The sequence below is a fragment of the Cibotium barometz genome, chromosome 30 (genome assembly GCF_041138505.1).
Source record: "Cibotium barometz isolate CiBa-2024 chromosome 30, ASM4113850v1, whole genome shotgun sequence".
NCBI lineage: Eukaryota > Viridiplantae > Streptophyta > Polypodiopsida > Cyatheales > Cibotiaceae > Cibotium > Cibotium barometz.
Genome location: NC_141075.1, coordinates 34,683,316 through 34,699,389, shown reverse-complemented (window position 1 = coordinate 34,699,389; position 16,074 = coordinate 34,683,316). Strand labels below are relative to the sequence as shown.

General features: G+C 43.4%; 1 protein-coding gene across 3 annotated transcripts; it reads right to left on the bottom strand.

Moving 5' to 3' along the window:
* Positions 1-2,142: 2,142 nt before the first annotated feature.
* Positions 2,143-7,297, bottom strand: LOC147621411 (pentatricopeptide repeat-containing protein At3g03580-like). 3 transcript variants are annotated; one of them, XM_086824155.1, is made up of 2 exons: positions 6,947-7,297; positions 2,143-6,438 (listed from the first exon to the last, which is right to left on the bottom strand). In XM_086824155.1, exons 1-2 carry the CDS (start codon positions 6,953-6,955, stop codon positions 3,448-3,450), a joined length of 3,000 nt encoding a protein of 999 aa, XP_086680281.1. In that variant the 5' UTR covers positions 6,956-7,297; the 3' UTR covers positions 2,143-3,447. The 3 variants fall into 3 exon arrangements, with proteins under 3 accessions (XP_086680281.1, XP_086680282.1, XP_086680283.1); XM_086824156.1 differs by having other exon boundaries at positions 2,143-6,725; positions 6,947-7,207; XM_086824157.1 differs by having other exon boundaries at positions 2,143-6,829; positions 6,947-7,177.
* Between the last annotated feature and the right edge of the window lie 8,777 nt (positions 7,298-16,074).

Sequence of the window (16,074 nt, the reverse complement as noted above, 5' to 3'; positions counted from 1 at the left end):
CGTCATGTGTCTAACATAACAAAGAATTTGGTTTGTGTTGGACAGATGGTTAAACAAGGTTTGCAAGTTCATTATAACCCTTGAGGACTGCTATGTTAAGGACTTCAACAATAACTGTCATTTGCTTGCAAAGGGAAAAAGAGTGGACAGAATGTTTACTTTGGATGTAAGCATACTTGAGGTGAAAGCTGCTATGTTTGCACAAGGTGCAGTTGTTGTGGCCAATGTAGATATCTCGCACAAACGTATTGATCATGTAAAAGAGCAACGATTGGAGTCTATGCAAAATTTAAAAATACAGGGTTGCCAAAGTTTATGGTGGATGGAATGCATAAAGTATGTGACGCATATCAGTTTGGAAAGCAAACAAAGTAAGAGAGCACTTAATGTGGTGCACTCATATGTATAGAGACCAACAAAGACATCACTAAAAAATCAAGTTTGGATGTGAAGGTGGTTTAGCCAAGAAGTTTTGCCTTGTTTTGAAACATCTCAACATAGGAGTGTTTCGTATGGAGACAAAACAGGTTTTCATGCTACTATGGTTCCATCAAGAACTAATTACATAAGATGGTTAAATTTAGAATATTCAAGCAATCTGCTCCCCTACCAAATAAAAGGATACAATATTCCTAGTGCTATACATGATTCCTAGTGCTCAAACAACAATAGAAACTTTAAATAGCAAGAAAGAGGATCCGACTAATCATAGCAGAAAGTAGGTGAAGGTTTTCTTTTAACTATTGTTTTCATAAGCTTTGAACACTGCACATTCCAGGTTTAATTTTGCATATGCTAGTCATTTGGGACCCATCTCTAACTAACCCATGTGGTCAATCCACTACCAAAGTAAAACATAGCAAGACCTACAAACCTTACAAATTCCTACTTTTTCTTTGCTGAAGGTTGAAACCACTAAAAGGGTGTAAAGATCTCAACCAGATAACATCAAGGAAAGCATGTTCATATAGATGGTTGGCTTACGATGAGAATACACCTTGGCATCATTTGAAGTTTATGCAAAGATTTAAACCTATTACAATCTTCGAGCCGATGCCCAACTTGGGTAGGGAAATTCCTATCCGGAAATCCACTGGATATACAGAGTTTTTAGTGGGTGCGCCAGGTGGCAAGTTTCACAATACCTGGGCTCCTCCGGGAGTGCTTGGTCGTTGTCGTGCCCATATCATGGGTCTTCTGGGGCAATGCCTTAAGTAACGAAAACCGTTTTTGTGGGCTAGGAACGACGAAGCTAATGACAAAAGTGCTTCTCTATTCGAGTCTCAAAACAAGCCCGCTCATCTTTGACCCTGGCTCGAAAAGCAAAACAAAAATTTTATAGACCCTCGTGCCACTCAAAACCTTGTACGTCAACCTACTACGGGGCACGAGTTAAGAACCTTTGCTATTTACTCCAGCCATATAACCACTTTCAAAGGACCATTAAAAGGACAAGCCATAGGCAAGCTTCAGCCTGTAGGGAAGTCCATATTTAAGTGTAAAGTATACACATTCATGCAACACAAACCCGTAATCAAGGTATCTGCCTAAATGAATGGCATAATTTCAGTACAAAATTCCTAAAAAACACGAACTACGGATCCTCTGCCTTGCACGCACCACACCCAGGCGCCTAGCTCATACAGACCCTCGCTGCAGGGTATTCACAGGCTACGCAATCCAGTATTGCCAACAAAAGACAAAACAAAAAAGAGGGCAAGAAAAATTAGCTTTTAAAAAAAAGAGGAGCAAGAAAAAAATAGCGCCTAAAGTCAGTAGCAACAATACTTGACGCAGGCATAGAGACGATCGAGTGGCTGTGATACCAACTGAAACTGCCCCTTCATCTCTCGAGCATCCCTTGCGAACAAAAACATAGTAGATGATGCCGATGGCTCACCTACCGGAGCTATGAGGCTAGACCTACTCGTTCCTCTCCTAGCCACCGCATCCCATACCATCCCAAACCCCTCCCATACCACTAAGGTGTTGTGCAGCTAGAGCTCTTGCTTGGGTCTCGACCCCCTACGAGGAATGTGCACTTATGAGCCAATTTAGGCTTGGGGCTCTAATAATAGTGCACTTATGAACCAATTTAGGCTTGGTGCTAATAATAAAGCAGGAAAGCACACTAACTAATAATTATAGCTAAAATATACTCTCTCATTAACCCACACCAAATGAGTTCCCGACATATGCATTCTCATAAGCTTGAGCCTCCAAGACTGCTCATAAGCATGCACCAACATCTTCCCTATGAGTCAACCCTCACCCTCACTCATCGACCATGTCTCGTGCACAATTGTCTGCTAGACCCTGATTGTCCTGTTCTATCCTATACAAGATGTCTTGGCACACACATCTAAGAACTGATGTATGTGGCATCCCTCTTGCTTACCGTGAAACAGAAGGTGAAGTGTCTTCAAAGCCACTCCATTCTTGATCATGTCAATGGTACTCCCGATACAATTATTGCTCCTAAAAGTAGAAAGATAATAGGAGGGAGGAGTGGCTTCAAAGATGCTCCATCTTCATCCAGAAATTCTTCATGTTGTCAACAGTGCTGTGGTGCAGTCCTAGCTGCTTCAATTAGATTCTGGAGAAAGAAAATGGAAGGGTGGAGTGTCTTCAAAGACACTCCGTGTTCATCCAAATCTTATTCATGTTGTCAATGGACTCCGGTACAATCCTTGCTGCTTCAAGTAGCTTCTTGAGCTCTTTAATAATCATCGCTTCGTATTGCCATTTTATGTATGGATCTTTGTGTTGCATTCCCCTGCTGCTGACTTCATTTGCAGGCCTAAAGCTTAACACTGTAAGCTTATTGTTGCTTCATTCACTTTACAAAGCAGCTGTGCTTTTTTGCACTTCTGAAACAGTGTTTTTTCCTGTGGCATTTAATACATAGTTGCCTACACACTCTGTCTTCAGCCCTTTGCAAACTGTTAGCATACTCTTGCCTACTCTTTGGGCACAGTGCACTAGCTGTACTGAAGCTTGCTAGTTTTTCATGGAAACTGGTTGCCATTGTTCTGTCTTGGTAAACTGTTGTTCTCTCTCTTGCGTTGTCTTTAGGCCCCGAGCACAGGGCGAGTTTTCATGGCTTAGAGGGCATGTCTTTCATAGCATTAAACTGCTAGGGCAGCTCCTGTTTTGTCAACTGTTCTACCAGACCTCAAGCAGCTTTAGATAATGCAAATTCTCACACTGTGCCTCATTTGTAGCTAATAGGTATCAATACCCTGGCATAAACACAGACAATAAGATCTGAGTACCCAAAGAAGTCACAATCTTGCTAAGCTCTTCCAAAGTTTGGCAACGTGTTACAGTCTCACCACTCTGTTTTCGAGCAAGAAACCTGACATATAGGTTATCAGATCTTGCATTGAGCTGTGGAAGGCAAGAACACTAAAGCCATAACCTTCTCCTGTTTTCCAAAGGAACTGGTCAGAACATGTCGCCACAAGAGCACAAGCCATCCTTGAAATGATGGATGCAGCAATCATCTCGAAGGATGATCTCCCTCCTTTGAACCTTGGATATAATCTTACTTGCATTGTGACAGTCAGTGCACATTCTCAAGTTTTTGGTCACACGAAGTGTTTCTCCTTGCCGAGTGTTGAGAAGTCCAAAAGCTAAGGCCATCTTCTCAGCATGCTCACACAACGCCGCCTCTTCCTTCTCCTCCTCCTCAGAATTAGGTCTCCGGACTACATCCACATTTGATACAAATCCTTCTTCTTTAGTGTGTGCATTTAGCATTTTTAGCATTATCACAAGCTCCTTGCTTTGGGTATCCCCAACCACAAACTCATGCACCTTCTCATTAACTTCTATCAAAGCACTTGCAGGTTTTTTCCTCACACCCGCATGCTTCCTCAGCTCCTCTATCCTGTATGCATCATCCCACCTGCCGGCGGTTACATAGATATCTGCCATGAGAACAAACCATGCAGCAACTTCTGGTTTTATCTCCACAAGTTGCTTGAAGCATCTTAATCCTAGTTCAACTTCCCCATAGGTTTTGCATGCACTGAGCAGAGCTGCCCATGTTACCTCAGAATGAGGGCACAACATATCAAGAAAGTTTTCTACCTCATACAAATGTCCCGATCTTGCCAAAACATCCACAATGCAATTATACTGTTCTACTGTCGGTGCTATGCCGTAGTGTTCCCTCATTGCCTTGAAGTACTCTTGACCCTCAGATACCATGCTGGCATGACTGCATGCAGTGAGAAGACATGTAAATGTGACAGTATCCGGCTTCACACCCTGCTTTTGCATGTCCTCAAAACAACGGAGAGCCATGTTACCTGCATGGTTTGTACCATAGGCTTGTATCATTGAACTCCAAGCCAGGACATCTCGGCTAGGCAGTTCATCAAATACTTCCTGCGCCTCTGACAGTGAGCCGCATTTGGCATACATACTGATCAATGTGTTGCCAATAGAGGACTTTCCTGTAAAGCCATTTTGTGCAATCTCTGCGTGTATTTCCTGCCCCTTGGCTAAGGCTCCCAAGTGCCCACAAGCTTTCAGGACACAAGCAAATGTGGCAGCATCCAGCGGCATGCCTTCTAGTTGCATCTGTTGAAAGCATTTTATAGCTTCCTGACTGGGCCCGTATTCAGCATATCCTGCAATCAATGTGGTCCAAGATAAAACATCTCGGATTGGCAGCTCCTCAAAAACTTCACGTGCCTCTAAAAGATAGCCATGCTTAGCATACATGCCCACCAAGGCATTGCCAACAAGTACATCTCTTTCAAAGCCCTCCTGTGCAATCTCCATGTGAATCTTTTCACCTTTGTCTATGGTCGGTAAGCTGCTGCAAACATTCACGATGCTGAGAAATGTGACAGCATCTGGAAAGATACCTTCTAGTTGCATATGTTCATAACACCTTAGAGCTTCCCCATCAGCTCCGTATTCACCATATCCTGTGATGAGAGTTGTCCATGACACCACATCTCGAACTAGAAGTTTGTCAAAGAGCCACTGCACCTCGGAAACTAAGCCACATTTGGCATACATGCCAACCAAACTGTTTCCGATAGAAGTATCTGTTTCTATTCCAATCTTAACAATCTCTATATGCACGTCTCTGCCCTTATCTAAGGCACTCGTACTGCTACAAGCCTTCAAGATGCAGCCAAATGTAACAGCATTGGGAGAGACCCCCTCTAACTTCATTCTTTCCAAACATACAAGCACTTTGAGACAAGCTTCATGTTCGACATATCCTGTTATGAGTGTATTCCATGATACAACATTTCGGGCTGAAATCTGGTCAAAAACTCCTTGTGCCTCAAAAACTGCCCTGCATTTGGCATACATACTGATCAAAGTGTTGCCAACCACTTGATCACTCTCAAACCCCCTTTGTGCAATCTCATTGTGTATTGTTTGACCTTTCTCTAAAGCTCCTATGCTGCCACAAGCTGTCAAGAGGCAAGCAAAGGTGACAGCATTCGGGGAGACTCCCTCCTGTTGCATTTGCTCATAAGAACTGAGCACTTTCTGAGCAGGTCCATGTTCGGCATACCCAGCAAGTAAAGCTGTCCACGATACAACATTTGGAGATAACAGCTTGTTTAAAACCTCATTCGCTTCTAAAAGTAAGCCACATTTGGCATACATGTCAACCAAGCTGCTGCCAAGAAAATGATCGTTCTCATATCCCTCTTGTGCAATCTCCATATGAATGCCTTGGCCTCTTTCTATGTCCTTTGAACTTGCACATGCTCTGAGGATGGCAAGGAGAGTATAATTGCTTGGATGTACATTATCCTCTTGCATTTCCTTGAACAAAGTGCATGCATGCTGCAATCTCCCACACTGAGCGTATCCTGACAATAGTGAAGTCCACGAGTATTCGTTCCGCTGAACCAACCTGTCAAAAACGTACTGAGCATGGGAGATGCTTCCACATTCAACAAACATAGGCACAATGTGATTGCCAACAGCTACATGAGCAGCCAGTCCAATACTACAAATGTGCTTATGAATTTGCTCGGAGTATGCTAGGTTTCTTTCTCTTCTGCACTTCTGCAAAATGTAGATGAGGTCTTCAATAGATGGCAGTGTGGTTCCCTTGTCCAAGGTACTCAACGCTGCCGCTGTGCTCAACTTCTCCCATCCAATGCCACTCTCTGTCAGGTCATTTCTTTCACATACATCCACCCACCCTCCAGACCTAGAGCTGCCCTTGGCAATGTGAACCTGGCATGATATGTTCTCTGCTGAGCCATATTCGGATGACTGTTTAAGCTTTAGGCCAAAGGACTTTTTGTCTTTGCCTATTTCAAAGCTGCTTCCCATCCAAAGGTTCGTGTAATCAAAGGTTACCTCTACCCAGCATGAGGTGCAAGAACTCTCTAAAGACAGCGACTCTCTGGAACTATTAGGGCCGAAACCCTGTAGTGAGATGTTCATCTGTTCAAGACCACCAGCAACTTATCACAATGATTGATGAAACCCTAAACTCCATCCCTAAAGCATAACAGCACTAACCATGCCATGAAAGAACCCACCGTCCTCCTATGCATGCCACCAATGAGGATTGAACTCAGCGTGTACTTAAGGCTATATTTTGTGATGATAGAAGCCATTGGTACCTTCCGCCTGTACCCTAGCCCTGACCCTCAACCATGAAACCTTCCTAACCCTAGCCCTTAGAGCGAGATCTTCAAAGGATCATGCCTTAACCCTGAACCCTGCAACTGAACCCTTTGCTTTAAGTGCTTCATTCGCAACAATCTTAAGATCTAAACCCAATTTAAGAGCCAATCCGGTGCACGTTCTGTTGGACCCTAACCATGTAAAACTAACGGAGAAAATCTTCAATTAATCAACCCCGAGCCCTAACCCTAACCATAACTCTAAATGGAGGGAAAAGAACTTCATATAATCCATGAGGAACAAGTGCAAATAAAAGACTTACCGTTTGCATTCTTCTATTAAAAAATTGGCAGGACTCAGTCAATCATTGCTGCCATCGGCGCTCTGCACAGAAGACCGGCTCCATCCATGTCTTTGCAAGGAATAGCTCTGTACATGCCTTGGCATCCTATTGTTGTGTGAATGCATGTGAATTGATGATTAGTTAGGAGGTGTCTGCTGTTGATCGCCCACCAATTATGTCACTAGTAAAAACATATTCTGCGCAAATTGTAAACTCAATGGTTTCCTCTCATGCCATATGGGTAGATTCGAACGCAGCCAATACCTCTGTTTTGGACACAGCTGATCATGATAACTTAGGACCATGTGACATTTAATAACGTTTCTTTTTAAATGCCTATGGCAAAGGCCTTAGGATGGGTTTCCTATCAACTGTTGCTTTCTATGAGTTAATGCACTTTTGCTTTCTATGAGTTAATGCACCTTTGCCTTTCATGAGTTATGGGCCCGTTATCCTCTAATCCGGCCTCATGTCTAGTCTCAAAAATTTATCATGCATGCACTGAACTGCGGCAGTCTTCTTGACTCGCGAAAGGGCATTATTAAAATTTTAATTGAGCAAAAGATCGTGTCGACAACAGCTACACTAACGTGGCACGAAGTTGATCATTTGGAGATGGTAATCATGATGGTAGACGTCTGCTTCACTTCAGAAGCTCGCTCTCGGATGACCATTAGTGCGCGCATGCTCTTGCCAATGATCATTTGGGGAACGGGCTTCTAATTAAAGCGCACAATGATTAAGCACAGTCAGCGAGAGAGAGAGAGAGAGAGAGAGAGAGAGAGGGGAGGGGGGGGGAGGGGGGGCATTAAGTCACAGAGCATGTAAGCACTAGCAACCAGTGATGAGCGAGCAAGCGCGAGGAGGGAAGAGGAAGGGGGTTAAAGGGAAGGGCGAGAGAGGGCTTGCATTTGCCGCAATTGTGTCCGGAGCCATGTTGATGAACTTGTCACCCCCCATCTCCTCAAACACACAATACCCTCTCCACTTCCTAGAATCCAAAGTCGTTTGCAACTTCACGAGTCTTGACAACCTTGACTCATGGTAAGTGCCAATATTGCATCACGCATGACGCATAAGACCATCAAATCTTATATGACAAGTAGACCTCTGCTCTCCTTACTCATGTGATGATTTAGTACTTCCTTGATAATCGGCAAAGCATGACCATTTAATTTTGCATCTTGCCTTGGTAGGCCAGTTTTTTGGCCTGCCTATGGCAAAGGCCTTAGCATTGTGTATGAGGGGTTACCTTGCTGCCCATCAACCATTGCTTTTTATGAGTTAATGCACCTTTGCTTTCTATGAGTTAATGTACCTTTGCATTTCTTGAGTTATGGGCCTGACATCCTCTATAGCCAAATTTCAAAAACTCTCTCTAGTCCTCTCGTTCATTGAACATTCCCTTTTCGCTATTGGTCTGATCATTCAATTACCTACATTCTTATTCCTGCACAATAATAAGTCAGGCCATCGTGATTCCTCACCTTGTTTTAAAAAAGGATGAAATTAAAAGAAAATGAAATTGAACAAGAAAATATTTACAAAATGGCCCAGGCATAAGAGTCCCAATGTTAATCTTTTTGTAATAACATTTCTTTTTTTAACAACCTAAATGGCTTATCTCAGAAGCATAATCTCCTTCCTCAGTTATGATTATTGCCTTTTCTCTTATCATTAAAAACCATCAACACTTGATTCTATCCCACCAAAATCATCCATAAAGAGTGCATCTCATGAGATTAGGTTATAACATTCAAATCACTTCAATGAATGGTAAGGAAAATGAATGTTGTTGAAAATACAAGTGAATAGGGTGTGTGTGGGAACAAGCCCTTGGTTAGAGACTGTAAAAGAGAAGATGTAATTGTGAAAGAACCTGTGAAAAGGTGAGAAGAATCTACTGGGAGAGAATAAAGGGTAGCATGAGAGAATTTAGGAGTGTGGAGTTATTCTGGGAGATATTCAGGGAAAAGAGAAGAGGTGGAGAGAATCAGGCAAAAGGTAGAGATATTCTGGGAGTGAATCATGGAGAAATCAATGGGATTTGATGCTTGATGTAAACTCTATAAATTGAGGCATAGCCCTAATGAGAATTTGCTGGTTTTTGAGTATCCATGCCTACATTAATCTATTTGCTAATTATTCACTAATTATGTCTTAATCATTTACTAATCACTTTGTTAATGATGTTGATTCTAGTGTATGATCCACCATAGCTCATCATTATGCTCAAATTTTAACATGGTATCAGAGCCATGCCTAGAATCAATTAGGTTTATGATCCCATTAGTTAATTAATTAGGATTAGTAGATAATTAGCAAAAAATCAATTTTTTAGTTAGCTTTTCACTTTCCCCTTCACCCCCAGCCAGTGGAGGACTCCATTCTCCTTGCACACATAACATTAGGCTAAGCCCTTTTAGGTACTTATAGTAGACTCATAGGGCTACACACACCTTAAATCTTGTGGGCCAATTCAGCGCAGAACTGCAGATTTTCGTAGATTGAAGGGCACCGTTTTTTTGAGGAATTTTTGCCATTGCTACTTCATCAAGTTAAATCCTTCTAATTCCTCCTAGCCCAAGGTGTAATCAAGCATGCTCTACAAGCTGGTGAAGACAGAATTGAGTTTCATCAAGTCTACAGTGAGATCCAAGCTCTTCATCAAATCTGCAGGTGACTTTGGTAAAACAGAGCTTAAGCTTTCAATATTTGGTCAAATCTTGTGTTTCTTAGCTTAATCCTCTACTAGACTCATTGCTATTGATGCCTTTGAAAGCATTTGAGCTCATTTGAAGTGGAAGGCACCAGATATGGGCTCCCTGCATACTCTGTTTTCTACACATAAAACAGAGCATTAATTTGCTAATCAATGATTAATCAGTGCTAATCACTATATTTTAGTGCGATTGAGGGTTCAAATTAACCATTAGGTATCTGATACAGATCCCTATAACTTCATATTGCAAATCGGAGTTGGTTTGATACTCCAACCATCCCGTACAAATTGGTTACCCTCGATTTAATGTAATTTCTGGAAAAATTGTACTGATAAAAATTGTGAAAATCATCATTTTGCATTTAACCCTTGGTTAATGCCTGTAAATCTCACTCAAATTCAAGATTATTCACAGCCAGAGTTGCATTTGGAATGTGTATGAGAATGGATGCTATACGCATTATGTATTGGACACATTGCATCAGTGTAAAAATGGGAACAGACATTGCCCTTGTCCAGAATAAGGCAAGAGGTAAGACCTCCCGCATAAATTTGGGTTTGCATTGCATAATGACAAAAGATAAACATAAAAAGCCCAAAGGAACTGTCAGCAAAACATTGAAACATGTTGCTCACATGGAGCAAAATGACCTGACGGACAAGCTCATGGCCCCAGCCATGAAAGAAGAAGAATATCTCTTCCCAAGAAGAGGATCCACACCAAGAAGATCTGAAGGAAGACATGGACACGAGAAGAGAAGCTGCCCCGAGAAGACTGAAAGAAGAGACGGACGCGTGGAGAGAAGCTGCCACGACAAGAAGACTGAAGACAAGAGAAGATGTGAGAGCCATGTGAAAATCTCTGAGGGAGAGAGAGAGAGAGAGAGAGAGAGAGAGAGAGAGAGAGAGACCCCACAACCCAATGTAACCTGTCCCAATAAAGTAAAACCACCTCTGAGCCACCCCGATGATGTAGGCCACGTGGTAGATGTATGTGTGAGCACTTTAGTCAAGGTCACGGGCACTTATAGTAGCCTTGGACACATAGAGAGAGAGAGTGTCAAGGACTATGGAGTTTAGGGACTTGAGGCACTGGTCACGGACTGTCAAGTAAGAAAGAAACTTGATACAGGGTCTAGATGTGCTGAGATAACTTGAGGGGAGGAGTAGACACTGGTCGTGGACTACCAAGTAAGGGGAGGCAAACTTGGTATAGGGTCTAGGTGTGCTAGGATTATTCACTTGAGGGGAGGTGTTGAAAATACAAGTGAATAGGGTGTGTGTGGGAACAAGCCCTTGGTTAGAGGCTGTAAAAGAGAAGATGTAATTGTGAAAGAACCTGTGAAAAGGTGAGAAGAATCTACTGGGAGAGAATAAAGGGTAGCATGAGAAAATTTAGGAGTGTGGAGTTATTCTGGGAGATATTCAGGGAAAAGAGAAGAGGTGGAGAGAATCAAGCAAAAGGTGGAGATATTCTGGGAGTGAATCATGGAGAAATCAATGGGATTTGATGCTTGATGTAAACTCTATAAATTGAGGCATAGCCCTAATGAGAATTTGCTGGTTTTTGAGTATCCATGCCTACATTAATCTATTTACTAATTATTCACTAATTACACCTTAATCATTTGCTAATCACTTTGTTAATGATGTTGATTCTAGTGTATGATCCACCATAGCTCATCATTATGCTCAAATTTCAACAAATGTTAGGGTTAACATATTTCGTGGTGTACTTTGTATATATGATGTCGTAAAGCTTTAACCAGGAATATATCTCTTAGTCCATCTAAAAGGTTAATGTTACAAAACATGTAAAAGGTTAATGTTACAAAAGGTAGTCCATGTAAAAGGTTAATGTTACAAAACCTAAATCTTGTTTAAGTCTTTTTATGTAATGTTTGATCAAGTGTGAATGTATGGCCAAGTATAAAAGTGAACTTATCTATTGTATATAGACACATTCTTATACATAATCAAAGTGATATTATAAAGCCTGAGTCCTATTTAAGTTTTTTTTACGTGCCGATCAAGTTTGAATCCATGACGAGATATAAAAGTGAATTTCTCTATAGTATGGACACATTCTTATACATAATCAAAGAGACTCATGTGTGTGTGTGTGTGCGTGCGTGAGAGAGAGAGAGAGAGAGAGAGAGAGAGAGAGAGAGAGAGAAATGAAATGAAATGATATATTAACGTCTTCAAAAGGCCTAAATGACCTATGAGACCAAAAAGGTTACAACAATTAGTGGATCTGATACAATGTCTGTGTAAGAAAAGCTAAAACAACTAAACAACTAACTGAAACTGAAACAACAACTATGAGGAAAAGTAAGGTACGAGGAGCTCCTAATGGATAACATCTATGAAGGAAAACTCCAGCAATAAAGGTAAGCATCATATACATCACTATCCAAAGATGTCTCTCATCGGTCGATGGCGGATATCCTCAATGTCCTCCATGGTGAGTACTCTCATTGGACGTCTCCCATGCCATGCTAGTATGGTCCTGATCCTCTGTTGTATTCTCCGTCGGTGTCGAGATGGGCCTCTCATCTTGGGGCGCCTGGACCGCCCCAGCTCTATAGCCCGATCAATTAGTGTACCTCTGGTGAGGCTATACTCTGGGGCTAGCTGTAATGCCTACTGGCCTAACTGCTCAATCTCTGGTCGAAAGAAGTCTGTAATCTGCCTCTGTAATAGGTGTCTCTCCCTCACTCATCCCCTCCCTCTCAAGAGACCCTCTCTATGTCTACGCAGCTCCAGCAAGTATAATCCAAGGCATCTCTGATCCTGGTATCTCATGACTCTGGAAAGTGGTCTGAAACCCTCTCTGAACAGGCAGTGAAAACGGCCTCGTATCTCATAATATATTGGACAGTGACATATGTAATGTAACTCTATCTCTGGCTCCATCTGGCACAACTGACAAATCTTGGCCTCAACTGGTACTCCTCTGAATCTGCCAGTCTCAATCTCTAGCTAGTGTGAGGATGTGTGCATCTGACCAATAGCACACCGTACCCCATGAGAAAGATGAGTATCCATGTAGCTGGGTCTAATCACAAACCCATCCTCTATGAGCTGGAGAAGATGATCTCTATAGAAAGCCATCTTCATACCAAGCTCGTGTGTCGGCTATCTCCATGTCCTCCTAGTGTCCAGCTGAGTCAAGTCCTACTTGATAAGTCTGGTAATCTCTGCCCGTGTGAGAGAGAGGGAGGGTGTATCCAGGGAGTACTGAAATGGAGGTAGCCTGTCCATACTAAAGCCATGCAGTTGGAACCAAGCTGTCATCTGTGCATACCAACAGATCCGTCTCCCTGTGATGCCAACTGTCGTGAAGACTCTAGGGCTAAGCGAGCATATCTGTCTCTAGGGAGAGCCCAAGTGCTATGTATAAAGGAGACTGATCGAGTGAGTGCCTCTACTACCAATGGGGGGGCAGCCATCTCTGCACGGATAATGTCATGTGGTACAGAGGCCTTCGCCCTAATCATCCGGGAAATCATAGAAACCAAGGGCCTCTCCATACATCTCCATCCATCAGTGCTACCAGCTCTCGGCTGTGGTGATCCACTGAGGGTCCCCATATCTCCACTCCATACAGCATGGCTGAAGTGACCAAAGTGTCAAAGAGCCAGAGCTTTGTTCAAGGTTCCTGAAACTGAACCTGCGAACACATCCTCTCTAGTCCCCCCAATGCTGCATAAGCTCTGGTCAATCTGGTCTCCGCTGCTCTCCTCAAGGAAAATAGTGGGCCACTAAAAACCACACCAAGGTAAGTATATGCATCTGTATACTCCACTGTCTCCTGACCATATGTAAAGGTGGGTGCTGACCTCCTAACCCACTGTGCTATGGTGTTAAACACCATCACACCTTGGTTTTACCAAGGTTAACAGACAATCCACTGTCCTGTGCAAACGTGTGCAATGCATCCAAATGACGCTGCATCCCCTCTGGAGAATCTGAGATCAACACAATATCATCAGCATACAATAACAGTGGAATCCATGTCCCTGCTAGCTGTGCTCCTCTGTCACCCTCCCACTCTACATAGTCCGAAACCTCATCCACATACATCCCAAATAAGGTGGGAGAAAGGGGCCAACCCTGTTTCACCCCAATAGTGGAGTGAACCATCTCAGATACAGTAGTACGTACCTGCCCCACAACTGTCCTGTATAAAGCCATGATTCCCCAAATCAGCTCTGTGGGCACTCCCATCTCCTCCTTGTAGTCTGCACATCAGTCTGGCTCTTGGTACAAAAGCTTTGCGGAAATCCACAAAGCAAAAATAAATCCTCTTGTCATATGATCTACCCTCCTCAATAATAGCTCTAAGTGTCAAGATATGGTAAAGAGTGGAGAAACCTCTCCTGAACCCTGCCTGCCCTGATGCACGTATGCCCCCTCTCTCTGCCCATCTACTCAGCTCCTGCTCAAGAGTAGATGCATATAATCTAGCCAATGTGTGACCAATCACGATGGTGCGATAATTCCCAAGAAGCATGGGATCCCCTGACTTGAAGATAGGCACAATCATGGACATATTCCAAGTCTCAGGAAAACCCTCACACGTGGCTCGGTTAAACATCATAGCAATAGGCTCTGCAAGCATATCTCTGGCATGAATAAAGTGCTCTGCTACCAAACCATCATGATCATATGCTCTCCCAGTCCTCATCCTGTCAATAGCTTTCCTTACCATCTCAGCAGTAAAGAAAGCACATGTCTCTGGGCATGGCTCCGATGGGTCTGGCAGGGGTGGCTGTCCTGGTGCTGTGTATAGGGATGCTGCATACTCACCCCAAATCTCTGTGGAGGTAATGGCTGGTGATGGTGAATGCTCATGGAATAGTCTCCATGCCTCGCCTGAGTCCTTACTTATAAATAACTGATACAAATCCCTCTCTAACTGAGCAAGATAAGCCCTCTTCTTCTGTCGCACTAGGCGCCAGAAGGTAATCCGTGATTATCTATGAGTGGTAACACCCATGAGCACCTCTCTTTGTAATGTGATACTCATCTCTCTGCACTCCTCATCATACCAGTTGTTCTGGGGCATGTTCCCAGATCGTCTCTGTGTAGGCTGACTATGGGGATATGCCTCTGATGCTGCAGCATGAAGCGTCTCTATCAATATCTAAGTGAGCTCATCTAATGGCCGTCCCGGCTCCTCGGCACATAAGCGTCTGTATATCTCATCCGTATCCGTGTACACGGCGTCAGTCTTCCTCGTAAAAATATGACGAGTGTGTGGAGACTTGTCCCAATGGAGCTGTGCTGAACTGAAATGCTGAACTGAAATGTGAGAGTGAAGGACAAGATAGCATGATCCACTGCTACTCCAACTGGCCTAGTGCCTACCATAAAATCCTAGAAAGAGGGAATGAGACTGGACTGAGCCATAACATAGTCCACTGTAATGCCGATGTGGAAAGCAAGTGAAACTGCCCGCTGTCGGGAATCGCTGTAGGCCATTCAGGATGGCCAATCCATGTGCAGCCCCCATGTCTATCAAATACCACCCATACTCAGTGTGTTCCTCATCCTGTGAGAGTCTAGATAGGCCCATATCAATAACATCAATCTCCCTCAACATCTCCTCTAAGGTATCATAAAATACTGTCTGGTTATGGGCGGTCCTGGCATTGAAGTCCCCCAGGAGAATGATGTCACCATCCCTGGTGGAGAACTCCCAAATGTCATCATCCAAAATAGAAAAGGGAGACTGCCCTCTAGGTGATGCATACACTGATGTACTAGGAGCAAAATAGCATATAGCAATGTAGAGATATCTGCTTGTCTCTGCCCTAACCCACATGTACCTAGCCTGCTCATCTCTGCGGACTATATGTATCAGTGGCTGTAGCTCCTCTCTAATCAATACTGCCACTCCTCCTAAGCCCCATCCTCTATGCTCTGAACGAGTGTCTTGTCTACAAGCTGTCTCCCATCGGTATCCACTATCATGTGGCATGGACTGTCCAAGAGCCTGTTTTTGCATCTCAGAGTAGAAGATGATGTCCCTCCAAGTGAAACTATCCTCAAAAGCCCCTACATCAAGGCGTAGAGATCCATTACAATTCCAAGTAGAAACTTTGAGTGTAGTCCCATAGGTCGCGCGCCATCATGAGAAGAGCGCCTCTCCATAATCACCACTCTACCATCTCTATAGAAGGCCACTTTCCCTTTCTCTCGGGCTGCCCTTATCTCAGGCATAACTTCTTTCATGTGGGCAAGCTGCGAGAGTGTGAGGTCATCTCCAAGAAATATTCCCGTCTTCTTGAGTGTAGGACGTCTCTTCAAGAAGTCCTTCTTTGCTTCCATGGAGGGGAAACGAATGATAAGTGCTCTCTCCTTATAAGATTTGCCA